Source organism: Tyto alba, unplaced genomic scaffold (assembly GCF_018691265.1).
Source record: "Tyto alba isolate M040663 unplaced genomic scaffold, T.alba_DEE_v4.0 Super-Scaffold_13, whole genome shotgun sequence".
Lineage (NCBI taxonomy): Eukaryota > Metazoa > Chordata > Aves > Strigiformes > Tytonidae > Tyto > Tyto alba.
This window is the reverse complement of record NW_024881275.1, coordinates 41,954,285-41,970,156: the sequence shown is the minus strand read 5'-3', so window position 1 is coordinate 41,970,156 and position 15,872 is coordinate 41,954,285. Positions and strand designations below refer to the sequence as shown.

The 15,872-nt window shown below is 34.6% G+C and overlaps 1 protein-coding gene across 2 annotated transcripts in view; it reads left to right on the top strand.

The window, feature by feature from the left end:
* Nucleotides 1–15,872, top strand: part of ADAMTS19 (ADAM metallopeptidase with thrombospondin type 1 motif 19) — a 149,045-nt gene that overhangs the window by 98,978 nt on the left and 34,195 nt on the right. Inside the window, exons 11-16 of one of the 2 annotated variants that reach the window (XM_042788085.1) lie at nucleotides 609–710; nucleotides 3,435–3,556; nucleotides 5,108–5,277; nucleotides 8,359–8,486; nucleotides 10,492–10,612; nucleotides 12,647–12,727. In XM_042788085.1, the coding sequence (XP_042644019.1) occupies nucleotides 609–710; nucleotides 3,435–3,556; nucleotides 5,108–5,277; nucleotides 8,359–8,486; nucleotides 10,492–10,612; nucleotides 12,647–12,727 (724 nt within the window). Of the gene's footprint in view, nucleotides 1–608; nucleotides 711–3,425; nucleotides 3,557–5,107; nucleotides 5,278–8,358; nucleotides 8,487–10,491; nucleotides 10,613–12,646; nucleotides 12,728–15,872 lie in introns of both variants that reach the window. The other variant, XM_033005592.2, reaches the window with a different exon arrangement.

The following is a 15,872-nucleotide window of genomic DNA, read 5'->3' as shown; positions in this document are numbered from 1 at the left end:
GGAGGATTTGGAAGTCACAGAGAAGCCTCAAAGTTTCTTACAAAAGTCTCCCTTGAACATAGTTCTAGGTAGTGTCACAAAGATTCATTAGTCCCTGTATATAGAAATGAACTCATTTTAAAACCTTTTTTTTTTTGTTGCTAGTGACAGTGCTATTTTTCTCCCTTTCACATCGAATAAATGAGCACTAAATAAAAAGAGTAAAAATATTAATTCGTTTTAAAAATAATTCCCAGAAAACTCACACCTCTTCCAGACTCAGGAGGAGTGCATCTGCGCAGTGGCTGCTTCACATCATGGGGCAAAGTTGTTCCCATGTGCTTTAGGAGATCTGCCATATGCAAAGACTGTGACCCGTAGGGTTAGACTTACAGGGTTCTCAGAGGGTCCCTCTCTGTCAACACAGCAGCTTGACTTGCTCCATGTGTTCATGATTAGTAGAAGTCTAAGCAGAATCTGCCCACTGTAGGTTTTGTGCATGTTTAACCTATCTTTAAACGATACTTCAGTACCGTCAAACCGCTGATTTTATAACATTAGTGGATTGCATGCAGAAAGTAATTTTGTATATGGTAGGTTTTGTGCTTACCTCTGTGTTTGGTTTTCAGCATGTCATTTGCACCGGGTTGTGGTGTAAGGTGGAAAGTGAGAAGGAATGCAAAACTAAACTGGATCCACCAATGGATGGAACAGACTGTGACACTGGAAAGGTATGTTTCTGGTGGAAAAGCAATATAAATTATGTTGAACACCTAACAATTAAGGAAACAAGCTGAATAGGTCTTTGCATTTGTTTAAAGTTCCTTCCTACCACAGTTATCATAAAAATCATACATATATAGTTGAACATATTAGAAATTATATATATAGTGCATTAAGAGTGATAAATGTCACAAAAAGTATGCCATCAAAGACAAATTAAATAGTGACCTGAAGTCAGACTTACATTAAAAGTCCTTCAAGATCTCTCTTGTTTGATTAATCTCTGTCATCTCTGTATACAACCGTAAATGAAGATAAATAACCTCAAATAGATAACAGAGCAGAGGCATGCATGTATCTTGGGATTTTCATGATATTGTGCTGACAGCAATCTCCCACAAGAGTGTTTTGCTCTTTGGATCATATTACATTCACCAGGACTGTCATCATCCCCTTAAAAAAGTAAACAAATCAACCAGCTGAGTAAGATAAGTTCAGACAATGTAAGTTTACACGCTAAAGGAAAAACGGGCTTTATTCGTTCTTGTGTCTCTAAAATAATGACATCTGCTGTGATCTTTTGATTCTGATAAATGTGTGTAGTTGATATTCTGTCTTAAGTCAATAGCTGAAAAGTCTAGGACATGCCTTTTGTTCGATGTCACATTCTTTACATTGAGACTGGTGTGCCGATGATATGGCATTAGAAGGCAGCACCTCTTATTAAGACTACCCAGAATTTTCCATTGTGAAACCATCACCATCATGAACTGGACTCCCAAAATTAATGTGCGTTTTGCATATTAATGTCTGGCTTGCAAAAAGTAATAATAGCAACTCACTGCAGAGGACTCATTCTAACTTTATACTTGTCGGAGCATTATAATATGGTAGTGACATGAGTCCTGGGAAAGTCTAGTGAGGAAGGTAACACTGTTCTCTTCAGTGTAAAGCTTAGCTAGTAGGGGATAAATAATTTGTAAGGGTAAGACAAAGCACTGATTCTAATTAGAACACCTCATTGAGCCTTGTGCCAGGTGACAGAGATAACTTATTTAGTTCTAGCAGTAAAAAATTAAGCAGACATCACTGAAACATCTCGGAGTATTAGAAGGGATTATTCTTCTTGTTTATTTTCTGTCCAAGATGAGCTTCAGATTACACAAATCATTGGCTTTGGTTTGTTTTATTTATATTGTAGAGATGCAGTATTGTTGTCTTGTGCTCCTATTAGGATTTTAGGAAGTGATGGAAATGTTATTTGCATTGCCTATCCAACTCCAACTTGGTTCTTTTTAACATCAAGGATTTATAAGCATCCCTCAGACTCTACATAAGGCAGATGCTGTTTCTAGTGAAAAATTCATGTTGCCTATTACATCTGAAGGAATATCTTTAAATAAATATGAGCATTTTGGGTTTGTAACATCCAAAAGCACGATAAAATTTGTAGTTGTTTGATTGTAAATCCAATATAATGATGGAGCCATCCTATGTGAAGACTTCTCAAAGGTGGTAAAATTATATCATCATTATAATGCCATGATTTAAGAGAGAAAATTAAGATCAATTGATCAGTGAAGACCAACTTGAAACTGCAGATGAAGTTTAAGATCACCAGACAAGGATTTGATACAGACACTGCAAGTAACAGAAGGGTATTCTAAAAGTGACAAAGGCTTTTATTGACTGCAGTAGTGACACGTTTTGTGTTACTCAAAATATGAGACTTCTTCATGAAGTTTATCCATTGACAACAGTAGTTCACCAATAATTCAGAGTACAAAGAGAAATGGGTTAAATTACTGATGTTAATGGCATTAAGTGTTCATTATCTACTTGTAGCCTTATTGCTTTGCAACTGCTGGAATTTCATGATACAGAGAACAGATATTCAGCTGATATGACTTGATAAAGTACTAGTTTCTGCAGAGTTATGATGCTTTATACCAGATATGGACATAGGTTACAGAGCATAACAATAGTGATTGGATAGTTTTTTAGTGAGAAATTGCAGTTGTCCTGGGAAACTACATATGCATACATGACTACGGAGGTGATTATTAATATTATTCAAATAAATGACAGAAATTCTCTTGTCTTTCTCAGCAGTAGCTTATTGAGGCTTCCATTACCTCTTTGAATTCAAGTTGTGAATAAAATCTCATTTTCTCTGTCACCTGTAATATATCCTTCTGTTGAAATTGTCACTGAATAATCAGTGACAATGCAGTTCCCTCCAATTATGTGGGAAATGTAATAGTGAACCAAACAAGTCCTGAGAACAGTCCTGAACACTGTGTTGTGACCATCTGTACGGTTCAGCTGGAGGATGATCCTTGCAGTGGATTTGGGCTGGACCCAGAAGCACTTTCTTAGGCAGTGTCCAGGCTCAACTGAAGGGGACGGCATGATCTGAGGACCATTTCTAGTAGGCTGTTCCAGGAAGCATTCTTTATTGGGAATGAACTTGTGCTCAAGCTTGTGAACAAGAGTTGTGCCTGCTCCTTGGCCACTGAGATAGAGACGGGTCTCTGGTTGTTGTACTTACTAGGATAGAAAAAAAAAAGCTATGGGGAACAATAGGAATAAATACACCTGACTCATATGAAAACTGTGTATTGAACAAAATGGTTATGCTGTGCTTCCCGTGTTCTTCTGGAGCAGTGAATTGTTTTGCATATGCCTTGATTTATTTACCTAAGAGCTGAATTTTCACTTAGTGGTGTAAGGCTGGAGAGTGTATCAATCGGACCTCTTTTGCGGAGCATATGGAGGGGGAGTGGAGTACATGGAGCCCTTGTAGCCGTACTTGCAACACTGGAATCAGCAGTCGACAACGCAAATGCCCTGGGTAAAAACAAGTTCCGGTTTCCATTGCTGTTCATCAGAATTTCCAAACAGAATTTATATCTTATGAGTACAGAAACCCATTAAGATATAGTTATTCTATATATAAGCAATTCATCTTGTATGAATTCTGAAAATCATTTAGGGGAATAGGTGTTTCAGATTTTTTATTGCACGGTAACACTATTTTTTCTCTTTTCTGCTTCTGTCAAAAGCTTAGATAATATTAATGGGAGAATACAGATTTCTTTTTAAGCTTCATCTGAAGAAGCAACAGAAAATTAAATTTCAAATTTTTTGACTTGCAGGACATTAGTGTGTAATTCTACTCTTTCATTTTTTTTTTCTGGAGAAAATTGACTTCTGTCTTATTTGGAAAGCCAAGTAATTGCAACTTCTACAAAGAGATCTTTCTACCATTTTCACAGACCTTGAGATAGAATATCTGGGAACAACATTTAGATTCTGTATCTTGTAAAAATGAAAACCATGTGCCACTGGGTCTAAAGGGACTTGAATGGAGTCTGTTTCGCCATACTCATGGTCAGATTTAATTATTCAGTACCATACCTTTCTTTCATGGTTCATTTATACACCAAGAGAAAAATAATAAATAGGCAGAGAAGTGAGAACAGAGTAGAGCTGAGTAATGAAGACAAGTGTAGAGAAGACTAGACTAGACTACACCAGGGTAGAGCAGGGCAGAGTAGAGCATAGTAGATGATTTAGGAAAATAATAGAACAAAAGGGGGCAATGAAGCAAGATGAAAGACAATATAACAGATTTGGGGCAAAAAATGATGACAGGAATGACAGAGGAATTTAAAAAGAGAAGTTTACATAAAGAAATGTCAGGAAAACTTGGATAGGGCTATACAAAAGCATGGTAGTTTAAGAGAAGCCTTAGATATGCAGAATGCTTTCATATTTCCTGCCATCTAAATGCCACTTCCAGCTGTATGCCTGAAAGCTATTTCTAGTATTTATGGATGTCTTAATTTCACTTTCATTCATTCATTTTTCCAGGAAAGGTTCCAAATAATTAGCTCCAGTTTCTGCAGTTCACTGTTCTTTTACATTTGTTCATTAGGACCTTCAAGCACAACTGGAGCAACTAAAAAGAAACAAAGCATATTGTCTGAACTTCACAATGCCACACTTGCAAAAAAGGAAAGGTAGCAAGTCTTCAGGTGTTACTTCCTTTCAGTGGCACCTTTGGATCAGTCCAGCTAGAGAAAAGTCACCTGAGTGATGCCAAAACTGAAGTTGAGGTTCTCCTTACTGAACACTCCTACTAGTACTAGTGCTTCTTTGGGGCCAGTTGTAAATTATGGTTTAGTACCCATGACTCTTTATATGTAATGTAACTAGTACAAACAAGACAAACATGTTTTGTTCTGTGACTTTGAATTTTTGTAAGTGATTTCTTAATGTTATGCATCAACAAAAAATCTGCTATTTAAATTGAATTTGTGTATGGCATAAATAAACTGTGCTGTAAATTTGGCAAAACATTACCAACAATAAAGCATGATATTTATGCCATCTTTTCTAGTTCAGGCCTTGAAGGAGAGTGTCATGGTCCCACAATGCAGTATAGAGTATGTGAAAATCCTTCTTGTCCTGCTGGCATGCCTACATTCAGGGACTGGCAGTGCCAGGCTTTCAGTGTCAGATCTTCATATCAGAAGCACGTGCACCAGTGGCAGGCTGTCATTGATGATGGTAAGTATAAACCGTCTCCCACATTCTTATCGTCTGCTCATATGGCATATAGCTTGTTGGTATTTTTAATTAAGAAAGATATGGTAAAAACTAAAGCAAACAAACAAACAAACACCAAGCCTAAGATTTTTTGTAAGTCATTTTTATTTCATAGACAAGATCTGGTGGTGTTTTCACATGCTCTGGAATCTTTTGTCTTATATTCCTATGGAATTCATCCTTCTTGATCTGTAAAGTCTACATTTGAACTGAAATTCAATATCACTTTAGTCATATTTAATCAGAAATGTAGTATGAATTGATTCAGAAATACAGCTTTCTAAAGGAATGCTACATCATTAAGCATGCATATAGGTTATACTTCAAAGCCAAAAAAAATATGGCTATTGTGAGCTTCTATTTTTGAGGAAAGAGCGAGCACTTTTAGTTTAACAGTTGAGCATTTCACATACCAGTGTTTGATTTTGTCAGAAATCCATATGTAAAGCATACTGCAAACTTAGATAAGATTTCTATAAATCCCAGCAGCTACTGCATGCAAAGTCCTAGCATACTACATGAATGCTTCAGTGTAAAAAACTTATGAGATACCATATCATTAGGAGCATGCTCAAGTAGGAGTATAGTAATGTTGAACTTACAGTATCTGCAAAGATAATGTTGGTGTTAGATATTAGCATCTAGAAAACAAAACATTCTAACCAAGATCTTGCTAGGAATGTGAACAGTGGCTACCATTCCACTGAATTTTCTCAAAATTGTTGTAATATAATTTATTTAATTAAACAAACACAAAAAAAAAAACAACCAAAGAAACAAGAAAACAACTGAAAGTCTTCAGTTATGAAAACAGTTAATTTGAGAAATCAACAAAATCATAGCAACTGATGTTGAAGAGCTTGGAATGACATAGGAGTACTGTAAGTATGTCTTACCACATTTTAAGTAGTTCATTGTTTCCATTTATATTTAACTCTTGAAACAAATTATCAGAAACTATTAGAAAGCATAGTTTAAGAGAACTATTTTGTTGAATCCCAAATGATTGATTTTATTATCAAGAACTTATTTTAATATATGACTAGCTAAACAAGGGGTTTTTTTTCTTCTAAGCCTTTTCTCAGGGTGCCAAAGTGAAACTTGCAAGACTATTTGCATTAGGCTCGTATGTTATTTAATTTCCTAGTAAGGAGAACTCTCTCCAGCTATTTTATAGGTGCTTATCTAGTGAATTAGTTTTGGTTTGTTTCACTAAATTTAATTTTAGCACAGGAACAGGTGATTTATATTCTAAGGGATCAAAATGTTTCATCCTGACTTTGAATAATTCAGTCATCTGATGAAAAATCTTGACATTCTCTTGTCCCATGTTGGGGAGTATGGAAGGTTGCTTTCATCTAACTTTGCTCTGAAAGATCCTCTTTCCTTTAGGTGTCCCTCGGGAGACATAAAAGACACCAGCTAAAGAATTCCAGTATTACAGAAATACATCATTCCCAAATCCTTAATTATTTTCACTCTTATCCTTTGTAGACACTAATTGTGCACCATGTACAAAACAGTTGCTGCATTTAAATGAGGTCTCCTGTAGTCTGTGGAAGTTGCTGAGTTAACTGTCTCTTTGATTTCAGTGTCCTTAAAATAATGTTTAGGCTCTTAATCTTCTATTCCTTTAAAAAATGCTGATACATGCTTACAGCTCCCAGGGAACTTTGGGATTACTATTTAAGGAGTGTATCAAGAATGCAGAGGGCACAAACTCACACAGAGACTCACAGTTCTCAGTTAGAGATGGCTTGTGTCTGACTGGCTTCACATGTTGGCAAAAGAGATCAAATCTGTTTGTACCTGTCCCCTAGAGATACCTGGAGGCTGCGTCAGTTTCAGTAAATTAAATATACCCAGATCACTATCTGGTTTGTAAGTCAGCTGGAACAGAAGTTCTGTGTCCATACTCTTCAACTCTTTTGCACTCTAAAAAGGATGGTGACATCCAAACTGGGTTTTGGAAATGGTTCTTCGCAAGTGGCAACTTCCAGTCTAGACCAAGCTAGTGCTAGTCAGCACATGCAAAAATAAATGTGGCATAGACTGTTTTGCCGTTCAGCTGTAGACACAGTAGAATTCCAGTGCCCATGAACGTTTCCTGGAACTGTTTAATTTACTAATAAAAATGCACTCCAGGAATCTAGAAGTCAGTATGAAGTCAGAGCAGCGTAGACTGTGTCCAAGTGAAATCAGTTTCAAGTTCAGGATTGACTTTATCCTTTCAAAAATCTGCAACAGATTTAGGAAGAAGTTCTGAGTCAGTACACTTGTGAATAAAGATATGAAAAAATCATGCCTTTTTCTACTCAGTTAACCACTGAGAGGAAACTTAGTTTATTTTATTTGATATTACTTTGGCAGTGGTGAAGAAAATTTAATTATTTATAAATTATGACCATTAGGAATACATTGATACATAGAATATTATTACCTTTTTATTCTCTTTCAAAATTAGAAAAGATTTGCAGAATGTTTTACAAATGTAGTAGAAAATTGTCTGACCTTGGTAAAGATGTTGGAAAGAATGTGATCAATTTTTTGTCTTTTTTGTTAATGTGAACTTTGTAAATCTGTATATTTTTCTTCCCAGGGTATCTCAGTTACTTAATTTTATTCTCTTTGACCTGCATAGTTAGAAAATCTGGAAAGTGTTAAGTTTCTTTTTTAACCAATATTTATGATCTGCCAAAAATACGGTAGAATGAAAGTATAGATTACAACCAAAATATTCCAACAGCTGTAAGGTGCATATTCTTAATTGCAACAATGAACATGACATGAGTGCTATGTAGGCTAAGTTTACAGCACCAGTATGCTCTAGCAGGAAAAGGAACTTGAGTTTTTCAAATAGCTGAGAAAAGGTTCAAAATCTTTTTGTTTTCACTGGATCTAAGATAACTTGTTATGCTAATGCAGAGTCATGCCACACAGATAAGAAAGTATCTGTTTTAAAACTAATGTTGGTAACAGTTCTGTATTTGTGAAGTGACTTCTTACCAATATGTTGTTTTTTTCCATTAATTGCTACTACAGAAAAGCCATGTGCATTATTCTGTTCACCGGCTGGAAAGGATCAACCCGTTCTTCTAATAGAAAAGGTGATGGATGGAACTTCTTGTGGCCAACATGGGTTAGATGTCTGTGCAGATGGTAGATGTCAGGTATGAATTACTTGTTTTGAACTGGGATATACAGGCACACGTATGCAAGTGCGTACAGTTGTTACATGTATGTGTTACTTCTCTGGTAGCATGTTGCAATATTCATGACCAAGACTGAGTGGCTCTTTTTGTATCATATTAAAATATTTTAATCTAGTTTCACTCAGTGTGACATAATATGTGAAACAGCTGAAGGGTTATCTTGGGGAATGTGTATCTGTGATGATAAAGATGCTTAATAACAAACTGCTGCAGAGTGGAAAATGAGTATAACTGATTTCATCTTCTAAGGGAAGTCTCAGCTTTCAACAGGTTTGGAAATTTTGCGATGTACATGTCTAATTCTGCCTTTTTCAACAGAACAAAATTTTACATCTAAATAAACGAAGACCAAAGAAACAGAATAACAGATAATTAAAGCTGAGTACTTATGCTATTCCTGATCCTCAGAATTAATTTGGTTCATAGAAGTTATTTTGTGAGTTTTATAGCACCTCATATGGAATCTCTTCCATATAAAAATCTCACAGAGCTGTTTTTTTTCTTTATCCACTTCTAATTGTACACATTGAATTCAGTACAAAAAACAGCATTGCTAGATACTGCAATAACTTCGACAAATTAATTTATAGATGCATGCATGCATGTATATATGCATACAAATGCATATAAGTACATATGGTTATCCTTTCTCAAGTGACTGAGTGCATGCAACAAGAATACTCCTAAATACTTTGGTGAATTGAGACTTCATTATGTAACAATTCTAGCTTTAATCACAGATATAATATATAGACCATTTTTTTCTAAAAAAATGTTTTATCATTCATTTTTCACAACTGATTAATAAAGACCAAAAAAAGCCTTAAACCAAACCCACCTGACTAAGTCTGAGTTGTTTTCTTGGCATATTAATGGTCAGAGAGATAGATGCTAATCAGATTTGAAAGACCAATTTGTAAGGTCTTCCACATTTTACCCTGTTTTCTTAGACAATCCATTAGGAAGAACTTTAGGAACTACAGCTGTAGAGGTAGGTATTTATATCTTGTAGATGTGCCATTTTGGATACAGCTCTTTGAATGATTATGCTGTAACCAGTGTTTTGAAATCTGTATTGTTTTTTTAGGTAGAACTCTAATAAAAATTCTGTGCATAAAGTGAAGTAACAATCTTAAAGTGCTTGGAAATGAGTGGCTCCTCGATAGACCATGGTTTCTTTTCTTAAAGGAATCCTTTCTTTTCTCTTTAGCCTTGCTTTTATCTTCATTATTTATCAAAGCGTCTTGAAGTTTATTGGTTTTATCAGATGCATTTATACAGTGCACAAGAATACCTTATGATGACTTCTTTAAACTTTAAAAGGCTTCTATTTCATATCAGGCTAGCATATGATACTAACTGTATTCCTGTTGCCAAACTACCACTGATATTTGTTGATAGAAATATGTCTAACGTAGCAATGTGGCGATGCTTGAGTAAACATTAATTTGTTTTAAACTAAATGTTTTTAGCAAAACACAAATACAATTAATATTTACATACTCTCAACATGTTCACATGCTTTTCAGAATAAGACATTAGGTTGACATTAGACATCACTTTGCCATTGTGGGTGTGGCAAAGAACCTCCCATATTTTGAGTAGAAAGCAGTATTGTCGCACACGTTGCAGTGGCTGAGCAGGAGGACCTATGGGGTGTGTTTTGCACAGTGGTTCAGAAGTGCCAGAGGTCCCCAGGGGATTTGGGAGTGTCGTTGTCTTCCTCTTGGTGAGCATCTGGTAGAGACAGCCAACCATATAGGAAAAATGATTACAACTCATATAAAATCATAGAAAAAATTACTATGGGAGGATCTCTGCACACGAACTAGTGCAACCCTCATTCTGAGCAGGGCTAGATCATGTTGGCTAGGGTGTCTTGCAAAAGGCTGAGATGCTACTAAAGGCAGCTTTATGAAAAACATGGCTTGTGTCTCAATAGCTTTATTTTCTTTTCCCACAGAAATTTGGCTGTGATGGCATATTAGGATCTCTGGCTCGTGAAGATCATTGTGGTGTATGCAATGGTAATGGAAAGTCATGCAAAGTTATTAAAGGTGATTTTAACCACACCAGAGGAGCAGGTAAGTCTGTTTATTTCAAATACTCAGGAAACCAGCTGTTTGGCTAATATGAATACTGAGAACTTTATAAAGCCATACTTCTTAAAATTGTATAGTTTCTCACAAGAACTTCAGGTCTACATTTTTTAAGATAATAAGACATTTAAGATAAGAATGCAATAAATACAATTGTTGCAAAATAGTTGCAAATTGTTCCAATTATAAAAATAAGAAATTATCTAATTCCATTGAAACATATTATTTCATAGAAGAGCCTGATTTTTAAAAAAATCTGTGAAATAAAATTTATATTTTTAGTAAATAAATGATCTGTCAATTCTTATGGTGTTCAGATTCATTTAGTGTTCTTCAAAACAAATTCCCAAATTATGATCTGTTATCTAGAGTAACATTATTAAACCAAGACAGGCAGAGGGAGAATATAGAGCTGAATGTGTGAAGAAGTCTTATATCTTTTCATTATTCATTGTTTTATACTAATAATAACATATAAATATAAGCAAATAGATTTTCTGATGCAGAATGAACATGAGATTTGAAAATACTGCGTGATCTGTTCTTTGATTTAGAATAGTTGACTGGCTCCAGCACAATAGTGTTGACAGAGTAGGGGACTGAAATCCTTAATGTGCACCATGCACCACGTATACATTCCCTCCAAGAAATGTCTTTTCTTTGAAACAGCATTTGGCCAACTGTTTTCAGCATTTGTTTGCCATTAACCTTTCAGTTTCTAGAGTAGAAAATGTGCAGAATTTCCAAACAGTAAGTAAATCAAAAAAATCCTGTAATTAGAAGCAGATAGTATATCTGAAAAACCAAGGACTTCAATGCATTATAGACTGAAGTACAGTACTTTAAAAAAAAAAAAAAAAGAGAAAGTTAGGCAGAGTCTTCAGATTTTTATGTCTGGCTGTCTCTTAAACTGAAGGTAATGCAGAGCAGGTATCCCAAACCACAGACGAGCCTGGAGAACTACAAGATTAAAAACTACAAAGAAGGTGGCTGCTAATAGAAATCACAGTGTGTCAGCTCTCTTTTATAGTTAATGTGAATATCCACACACTTTAAAGTTTATTCAGGGTTCTGAATCCACATTATTGTGGTATTACCCTCTAAAAAACTGTGTAAGTTATTTTCCTTCTCAAGAAGCTGGACTATCAGCAATACTCAGAAAGTGTTATTAGCTCTTAAGGAAATTAAAGAAAAATAATGCTGCTTTGCAGCAATTTAATTTTCATGTTTCAAGATTATTGAAAAGGTGTTGTAAATCCTCAGTATTTTATTATAGAACATTACATAGCTTCACAGAATAAAACTTGGTTTACTGTCCACTTTCTGAAGTTCACCTGGATAATCTATAATATATTTTGATTTATTTATAACATTCCTGCTTGCACAGTGTTTCTCAACCAGCATTGCCTTTTCATCCCTTAAAACTTAACACAAATTGCTCAACAGCACATCTTAGTCCCACACTTTTAAGGAAGCAATTGTAATGTAAAGCAAATAATTAATAAGTAGACCTCAAAACTGAAGCTATTCATAACAGGGTTTGAATGCAATAAAGCAAGGAGAGAGATGGAGCTCAAAATATTTAAAACAAACAACCAAACAAAATAAACAAACAAACAAACAGTGGGAGGATGTTTGGATTTTAGCACCCTAGCATTTGTCTTTCTATGCCAAGTGAAGCTGGAATTCTTTTAAGGTCATCTGGTGGTGTTGATGACACTAAGCTACTTGGCCAGAGACAACTTCATCTGCTCCAGCCCAACCTGCCCAGCCTCACTAGTTCTTGTTATGTTTTACTTAGCTATACTCTTTTAATTATGTATCATGGTGTATATATATACATATATACATTACACATAATGCAGTTTCATAATTTGCAAGAACCCTCAAACCATTGCTGTATAAATTATAACTCATGACATTTAAAAAGAAAAATAGGGGAAAAGAAATGAAAAAACATACAAGATGTGCTTTACTACCCTTTTGTATTTAACTTGGGACATCTGACCTCATGTCTAGGTTATGTGGAAGCCTTGGTGATACCTGCAGGAGCAAGGAGAATCAAAGTTGTAGAAGAAAAACCAGCTCACAGTTACTTAGGTAAATGTTTTATGTTTTAGTGTTCATGTCCTGTTTTGTTCAGCACTGAAAGGTGTTAGCTAAACATGCTTTTGTGATTAAACAAAACACTGAGTGAAAAGAAAAAAAACAAACAAACAAAAAAGTGAAAAATACATCTAAAGAAATTTTGTAGAAATAACAAAATAGAAGAGTGGTTATAGCATCATTCTTCATTTAGGTTCTATTTTGAACTTTTGTCTCACTTCATTTTGTTTAGAGAATGTTTCAAATAATGTATTTAGATTTTTTAAAAATTTTTCATACTTTAACATTTTCAATTTTTCATATGGAAAGCACTAAAGAAAATACTTCACATTAAAACTAGTGAAAAGGGTTAAGCTGAAATGTGGAATTTGTGCTCAGACAACAAAAAAAGCACACTGACTAACATGTAGCAAATCCTCAGCAAAGTCAAACAGAAGTTCTAAAATTGGACTGGGAAAGCAGGAGAGTATTTCTTTGCATTATTTGGAATTGTCATAATGTTTTAATTGATGAATTTAATCACAATTAATATTTTTTGTGTTTTTTCCTTTTATATGAAATTGTCTTTCATTTAAAAAAATATCTTCTCCTTTAATGAGTTTAAAGCTGTTGTGTAGGAGAGTATGATTTGTTACTATTGTTACAGGGTTTAAGTGAATATATGAAATAGCATAATTGGTGCTGTTTCATGTACTGCTTAAGTTTAAATTGAGAGAGACAATATGAGAAATAGGACAATTAAATGAAAAATTCACTGGCTTGATCACTATTTTGAGTTCTGCTTATAAGTAATACCTACATTTTAAGAAACTTTTTACCTGAGTGTTCTCAGTACTTCAATTAAGAGAATGTTGAAGATGGTGAAAATTATGAGACATTAAGTTATCAATGGGTGACTCTTGGTTTATCATGGGGTCTGCACCAGCCCTGTTAAGATATTACAGGACATTGAGAGATCTAGATTGTTTTGTTGTACCCCAACGGAGCATAGACATGGATATATAAGGTGTCAAATTGGTAACTGAAGTTTCGTTGACATATTTTCTAACTTTTCCAAGTTTTTTTTTTTCTCTCTGTGCCTACTGTGTTAACATATGTGGACAACAGAAATGCTATTATTTTTTATTTTTTGAATAATTAAAAAATAAATAAATGTTGGAATTGTATTTAGGAAAATTAATTCCTTTTCATAAGTGGCAAACTGATTCATTCCTTACATTACAAAAGGCAAAAAGAACATAATGTTTTCTATGCCCATGAAATAATGTCAGTTATGCTGCTTATTTTTGAAAGGTGCTAATTAGCACATAATTGGCTCTTAATTGCTTGTCACTTTAATTTAACTCTTCTTAATTTCAAAATGATGGTCTGAATAAGGATTAGCCAGTATTTCACTGCAATGTTTTTTTATTAAGCCTTTATTTGGAAGCAGGAGCCGGTCTGTTACAATATTTTTAATTAAAACCTGTGTTGCTGCACCTTTTTTCTTTTTTTACTATTGGAAGGTATTTAAACTTTCTTCACTTATAGAAGACTTACTCTGAAAGCATAAAAATCTGAAATGAGAAGGAGTAACATTTTGAACAGGAGCATTTTTAATAGGAGTAACATAATGAAAATTTTGGGAGAAGGCATTAATCTTTCATATTTAGAAACAATATTCTTCAAAATACTGTGAATAGAAATGTGAAATGTAATACAGATTAATTTCTCTTGTGTTTCTTATTTGTTTTCTATCTTATAGTTCTGTATGCTAATTTTATGTTGCATAGTACTTTGCTCTCTGCATTTCTGTACTTGAAATAAGTCAATACAGGCCAAGGCTATTTCTATTTTGCTAATTGTCACATAAACATTTTAGGATTAAGGTGTTTAAAGAATATATCTTATTATACAATTAATAATTGTATAATTAGAGATACAGCTCTAAGCACAATTTAATCCAGTATACACTAAGAGCTGTGGCTTACAATGTAAAAGCTAATTTAAACTGAGGGAAGATTTGATCCCTGTTGTACAGCACAGGTCAAATACAGAGGAAGTCAAAATGAAATGCCCTTTTCTGGATTTATTTGGTGATCAGAAAGCAGAGTCACTATGACCTGGAAGTGCGATAATTTTGATAAAGTGATTAGTAAAACTACTAAAGTAAAACTATAGCCCATGTTAACCCACATGACTGGGTGATAGTGCTGTTGAAGCAAATCTTCAGAGGAGTTCTACCTGAACACCTCAGATGTCTTCTTTGTCTGAGTTATATCAACATACACCACAGTAACAGGAGCTCTGGCATCGCAGGAAAAAAGATGAGGTATAACTTGCATCTACTGAATCGATTGATTTGTCAGTGTCTGTCCTGTCATTTCTCCCCATTTTGATACATCCAAACATTAGGTATTTGGCAAGTGTTAAAAGTTTTTTCAAAAAAAGTTGTTAATATAGGATACAGAAAGGAAGATTACAGTATTTTTGTATAAAAGATACACTAGGCTTACAGATTTGAGAGCTCATTCATGTGATACTTGTATAATGTCATGACAGGTCCGTGCCCCATAATGAACTAAGATTGGTTAATGATATATAACTATAAAAATGACTTACAGTCTAAACCCTGAATCTTCTTCTGTGCTAATTGGAAATGAGAGAAATTATTTGTTTTCATCTGAACTAAAGTGGAATAGCTGTATTATTATTCTCAAAGGTACAGTCAAGCTGTTGCAGGGATATAGACCTTTTAGACCTTCAGTTTAACACTGCATGACATTGTGACTGTCGATTCTCTTCTAGATATCAGCTCCATAGCTCTGTTGTATTCTCTCTGATTTCCTTTATGAAATATGTTTCCTAGTTAAAAAAAAAAAAAAAAATGTTGGTCCACATTTTGGGGGAGGAGGGTGTGGGAATGCAGGTGGGGTCTGACAAATAGCACAAAATTTTGAATCACTCATTTCTGACATTGCTAATAGTTTTAAAATATCTAGGACCAAATCCTTAGACTGTGTAATTTCTGATTTCAAGGGGATCTTGCTGAGGACCTGGTCCCATAGCAAAGACCAGAGTCCACTGAGGCTAAACGTGTCTTCCTTTCATATATAGAGGGCCACAGTAGATGGTTAATAACTAACTCCTGTTGAAACCA